The following is a 6,737-nucleotide window of genomic DNA, read 5'->3' as shown; positions in this document are numbered from 1 at the left end:
CTTGAGCTGACCGACATCAATATGAATGAGCTGTTTAATGATTTTGAGGGTCAGGAAATCACATGTTCCCAATCAATTTCTGTAAATAAGACCAGCCTTCAACCAGCCTCCCTGTTCAGCAATTGCTCTGTTACCATCCATCAACTTACAATTAATCAAAAATAAATGTGGCTGTTTTTCTTCAAAACAAAAATGTTAAAAACTGTTCATCACTGTTGAGATTTTAACGTTCATTAGATAAATTTAATTGTTATTTTAATTAAAATGTGTTTTTCTGTTAAACATTGTTGAGCTATGTCTACTAAATGAATTCAATTGTTAGATGATATTTTGTTTGTTTACATATAAAACTTTAGGTCCTCGACAAAACAAAACACTTATTAGGTTTAATACTGACTCTTTACAGAAATTTGTGGGGTCGGTAAAGTCCATAAAAGGCTCGGCTCCGCCTCGCCTTCTATGGACTTTACCGACCCCACAAATTTCTGTAAAGGGAGCCGAGCCTTCTATGGACTTTACCGACCCCACAAATTTCTGTAAAGAGTCAGTATCAAACCTAATAAGTAATATTGGTTCAGACTTTCTAATGGTTAAGACACTTGCTATCATAATAGGGACACCTTGTCATTTTGTTAATACCTTCCAAGGAAGCTACCTTGCTCCTTCAGCGATTTTAAATTCCTTCAACTGTGGGTAATGTGTGCCAAATTTGATTAACATTGGCATAGATAATCACCTAAATGTGGTATAATTTCACTTGAGTCTGCTTTTAAGGTGAGAGCAAAATATGCAAAGATATATAACTAGTACATAATGCAAAATAATCTTGATAATGTCAAGTCACTAATAATCAAATAATGTTGATAAACATTCAAATGTCTGCACATGTATGAATATAGAGAACAATAAAAATGAAAAATCAAATCTTTTAATAAATAGTAATATACAGGTACATACTATTTATGAACAGATGTTTCATATAATACATAATATACCCGAGTGTAAAGTGAAAAAAAATAATCCAATAACATATGATTTATCTAGAAATCATTAATAACTATAATCATTAATAATATCATATAATAAATAATGCATAATATACAAATCAATTTCTTCAGGTTAAACTCACAAATGCAAATATAATACTATAGTACAGCAGATATTCAATTATTATATTCATATTGTAATGATCCATTTTATTAAATGTATTATACTACATTCTACATCAAAAATGTACGGCCCTTAAGCCCCGCCCTCACCTGAGATTTACCAACCTGTAAGAATGTTCGGCCTTTAATGTACTCCATACAGTCACGTGGTAAACATGTTACATGAGAAACAGGGACGTCGGAAGTTATTTCATATTGGCGAATTTAATAAATATTGGGGGGGGGGGGGGGTTAAATCCCGAATTTGACTTGAAGTTATTCTATGGTTTCTATGATGTGTCCAATTTTTCTTTACAAAATGTTATATTACTGCCACTAGTTTTGAAGAAACGTTAGAGAAGAAGTTTATATGCATATGTTATAAGAATCAATTTTGATTCGACTTATCATTCAAAAAGTCCAAAAATGGATATCCGTGAATCCCGTGCTGACAAAAATTAGAAAGGTTAAAAACAACTGTAGCATCTCGGTGAATTTCTGGATTATAGAGTTTTAACCCTTTTTTGTGTCATTGTAAAATGTAAGTTTTCGAAATTAGTTTTACAGATAGTATAGTAACAGAAAATTATGATTTTGTGATAATTACAGAATGTACAGTAACCATATATCGATGGAACGATTAACATATTTTTCTTGCCGAAAGAATGCTTTAAAAACTTGTATATAGAGGGTGATTAATACATATTAATCCCTCAAGTTTTGAGACTGGAATGCAGAGAGTACCAGGTAAGGTAATCGATATCGGCGCAACGGCAACCGCCTCCTGTTGCCCCTGTTCCTTAGATAATAACGCCACCACTTTACATCTTTGACACGACGATCTTTAAGTGATGTATTTAATACTAGAGTATCGTCCCTCCAAGCTACATCATGAACATGAAGATCTTTAAATGATGAATTTACAACCAGAGTATCATCCCTCCAATCTATATCACGTATACAACAATGGTCTGCTGCACCTTGACCAACGTCGGTGACCCTCGTGTGATTCACACCGATTCTCTCCTTCATCTTCCGTGGGTAACCGAGAAAAACTTGTGGGCTCAAAACCGCGGTTTGCGACGATGCACCTTGACTGGCCACTTTTCTTCGAATTTTTTTGTAGGCACCCCTACACTGAACGGGAGTTCTCCCTTCTTCATCTACCGAGGTAAACATAAACATTCCCTCTGGTCTCTGAAGAAGTCTTAGTAAAGTAGAATCAGAGAAGTTCCTCTCTTCACAAACATGGAGAATTGTTCTTCCACGAATGTGATAATAAAAGTTGCAGGGAATTTCATTTAGAAAAGTAAGGAACATATCCTCCATGCCAGTTCTACGAATGCATCTTAAAATCGCATCTGTTAATGCTTGAGAATTACATTCAAAATGAACATTTTTAATTTTTCTGCACAACAAATGAATTACCGGTAGACTAAGATCAATTTTTTTGTACCAAAAAAATTCTATTAATATGCACACTTGCTTTTCTGAAATGTTTTGAATCTTTTCAAGATATCCATAAGCAGAATCAAAATTATCATGAATGATAGAAAACTGTATAATATGCAGGTAAAAGTCATTTCTGATCTCTATACTCGGACAGAGCTCTGCTAACTTTGTCAGTACATTTGTCCAATCATTACCAGAAGACGGGTCATGATGAGGCCGTATATCACACATCCATGATTGAAAAAGGTGATCCCAACATGCTCTTAATAAACGTCTATCAGCATAATCTTCACGTATTCCAAACAAAGAAAAGGGGGCATTACAAATTTCTGCTAGCTTCCAAGTCTTTTTTTTCTTGTCACAATCTGTTTCTAAATCATTGTCTGCATCAAGATTATTAAGTATGTCCATTAAGCATTTTCGAGCTCCATATCCAAAAATTTTATTTAAAAATTGAACACCAGAGCTTTCATGCTTCAATTTTAAAAATAATTTCCCAAACCCTAATACATTCATGTATTGCCGGAAACTATCAATAAGGTCATTGTTAAGAATTAAATCTAAAATATCACTATCAAATTCATCAGAGCTAACAAATCTTCTAATCACCTCACTAGCTAAAATGTCTTTCCTTTCCTTGCAGGCGCCAGCTAAAAATGACTTTACAAATACCTTAAAACTTTCCTCTCCCTCTAAAATGTCCAGAAAACAATCAACCAGTTTTTTGTCTTCAAATGATGGATGCTTATACACATCAGAATATGCTTCCTCTTTGTTTGACCAATATACATCAATCAGTTTTTTAGCCAAACTTTCTGTCATGTTATCCTCTAACTGGACAACAACTTCTTGATCACCACAAATATAACCATTTGATCTAACATAAGTAAACAGGACTGTTTTATGGACAAGTTTTAAAAATTCCTCAGAAAAATTCTCTCCAAAAGACATTAGAACAGCTTCTTCAATAACCATATGTCTTAATCTATAGCCCTTATCAGATAAACTTATGAAAATATCTACCATGTCATTTAAACAACTAAGCACTGTTGCATAAATGATCTTTTTGGGGTTAATGTCTCCAATTTGTCCAGCAACATGTACTATTTCTTTTTTGAATTTTGAAATTTCTTCTTTTTTAAGCAAACCATCTTTCAGACACAAGAAAACCAACACTGCATAATGCAGGTACTTTTCTTTACACAATAACTCATCCATTTGTCCTTTCATGTAAATACGTGCTGAAATATGAAAAAAACTTGATCCCTGTTTTAAAGATTCCTGATCAGAGAAAAACTTTTCACATAGAAATGGAAACCCATGTACAGTATTCATGTCTGCAATAATTTTGAGGGTTTCCTGACATATACACAAAGGGCCAATTCTTGAACATTCAAGTGATATATTTTTTTTATGAAAAGCTGAACACATATTAACATTATTATAGCTACGGTAGCTGTTTAACATCCTTAACTTTTCTCGAGATGTCATTACAAATTCTCCTGAGAGATCTACTGGGGGATTGGATGAATTTAGCAATCTGAACAATGTGTAGTCAGCTAATCTGTCTTTCATTAAATGCCAAATACAATTTCTTAGAGCAAATATGATAATCACATGATTATTTAATAATATTTTATGCATTGAATCAAAAGCCATGCTCCAGCCCTGAAAAGCTAATTCATTAGCATTTGATTTCCCCAATAAATCATCAATAAAGAGAATGTATTCTTTCTTAAAATCTAATTTGTTCCACTGACTGCATTCTGTTAGAATTAACGCTATGAGGTTCTGGTGTTTTCTCTGCATCTGGGACATCAACTCAAGTCCAAAGCGAGTTTTACCACTTCCTGCCTCTCCAGTTATGACAATCAATCTGTGATGTTCTAGAGCCTTCAAACTGTGGTTAATTGCCTTCTTTGGTGCAACATACATTCCAATCTTTTTTGTGTGGTCTTCAAGGCAATACTTTGAATACCCTAAATATAGCAAAAAATGCACTGGATAATATAAGCATTAGTTAAACACTGAACTTAATCAGTTTTTAAAACAGCAATGTGAAATTTAGACTGATGTATGTCCCTTATTGTTAGTCACCTTTCATGTTAATTTATCATAGCATGGAATGGACAATTAAAGACCGAGTTATATATATACTATATAAAAAGGTTTACCTATAAACAGGCAAAATCAAATGTTCAAACTTGATAGATATAGATTATTACATGTCAATTTTTATATCGCATCCTATATTAGCCCGAGGTTGCTGTATATCAGCCCGAGATCCGGTGTTTATACATATTTTAGTTTTTATATATTATTTAGTTTTTAGTTTAGTGCTAGTTTTGTAGATGTTTTTCTTCTTTCATATGTAGTTTTCAACTTGTTGTCCTGAAGAAGGGACGGGTCGTCCCGAAAATTTGACAATATTTTACTTCATTGTTCGTGTCGTTGGTTATTTTTAGTGCTTTTTTATATCTCATCTTATAACTGTGTATCTTTTGATCCGACACTATAGATAACGAGTGTTGTTGGTTTGTTAGTGCTTCTTATATATATATATTTTTTTTAAATAAGCAAAGGAAAATCATGTTCTTTGGAATAATTATGTCACTCTATTTACCATAGATGTTTTCAACTTCAATGTCCAATTTCAACTCTGATTTAGATGAAGTCAATAGATTAACCAAACTCTGTATTGAATTCTCCTCATTTTTCTAAATAGAATTGATAGTTATATATATATATAAATGTTCATTCAGTCAAGTATGGTTGATTGGATTGCTTGAGCATGTCTAAAAACAGTTTAAGGCAATTATATCAATATTTACTTTCTAATTTCTTTCAACATGTTCAAGTTCTACAAAGATATATTTTTGAATAAACAATAACACATGAACTTTTTCAAATCAATCTTTCAAAACTCAATTTTCAATAATAATTTTGCATTAAATTAAATTAAATTAAATTTGCATTCAATAATAATTTGAATTTGAAAATTCTTCAATCATATAAGCTAGACAGCAGAACAGTACCTTTAATTTTTCACAACGATATCAATTATATTCACGACTGGTTATTAAATAACAAGAGGCCCATGGGCCACATCGCTCACCTGAGGAACAATAGGTATGATAAAATCAGCTTAATGGAGTCATAATACAAACTATCTGGACAATGTACAATAATACATGTAGATCCTGTATAAATAAAATCCATTTTCCCCTGGATATTCTTATGTTTATAATCATTAGTCCCTTTTCTAACAAGATGATTTTATAGTCTTATCATATGTTGAGTATTGCAGTTCTCAAAATGATCCTTAACAATAGTTTATATATTAGATATAAACGTACATCAAACTATGAACCTTCTCGGGAGGCCAAAGAATTGTCCTGGGGCCAAAGTCTTAACAATTATAAAGAAACATCTGGCTGATTAGTTTCTGAGAAGATTTTTAAAGATTTACCCTATATATTCCTTTGTTAAATTTTGACCCCCCCCCCCCCAATTGTGGCCCCACCCTACCCCTGGGGATCATGATTTTCACAACCATGAATCTACACTACCTGAGGATGCTTTCACACACGTTTCAGCTTTCCTGGCTGATTAGTTTCTGAGAAGAAGATTTTTAAAGATTTACTCTGTTTATTCCTATCTAAAACATCGACCTCCCATTGTGGCCCAAACCTACCCCCAGGGTTATGATTTTCACAAATTTGAATCTACACTACCTGAGGATGCTTCCACACAAGTTTCAGCTTTCCTGGCTAATTAGTTTCTGAGAAGAAGATTTTTAAAGATTTACTCTATTTAATCATATGTTAAACTTCGACCCCCCATTGTGGCCCCATTCTACCCCCAGGGGTTATTATTTTCACAACTTTGAATCAACACTACCTGAGGATGCTTCCAAAGAAGTTTCAGCATTGCCGGCTGATTAGTTTCTGAGAAGAAGATTTTTAAAGATTTACTCTATATATTCCTATGTTTAACTTCGATCCCCCATTGTGGCCCCACCCTTCCCCCGGGGGTCATGATTTTCACAACTATGAATTTACACTACCTGAGGATGCATCCACAAAGTGTCAGCTTTCCTGGCTGATTAGTTTCTAAGAAGAAGATTTTTAAAGATTT

At 33.2% G+C, this 6,737-nt stretch overlaps 1 protein-coding gene across 4 annotated transcripts in view; it reads right to left on the bottom strand.

Annotated features, from left to right (window-relative positions):
• Window positions 1-971: 971 nt before the first annotated feature.
• Window positions 972-6,737, bottom strand: part of LOC128182973 (uncharacterized) — a 134,158-nt gene continuing 128,392 nt past the window's right edge. For 2 of the 4 annotated variants that reach the window (XM_052851755.1, XM_052851754.1), the window contains exons 3-4: window positions 5,224-5,317; window positions 972-4,579 (exon numbers count right to left, since the gene is read on the bottom strand). In XM_052851755.1, the coding sequence (XP_052707715.1) occupies window positions 1,854-4,579; window positions 5,224-5,317 (2,820 nt within the window). In that variant the 3' untranslated portion in view covers window positions 972-1,853. The remainder of the gene's footprint in view (window positions 4,580-5,223; window positions 5,318-6,737) is intronic. The other 2 variants (XM_052851756.1, XM_052851757.1) reach the window with 2 other exon arrangements.

Source organism: Crassostrea angulata, chromosome 5, assembly GCF_025612915.1.
Source record: "Crassostrea angulata isolate pt1a10 chromosome 5, ASM2561291v2, whole genome shotgun sequence".
NCBI lineage: Eukaryota > Metazoa > Mollusca > Bivalvia > Ostreida > Ostreidae > Magallana > Magallana angulata.
Note: the sequence above shows the minus strand (reverse complement) of the source record. Positions and strands in the feature narration are given on the sequence as shown.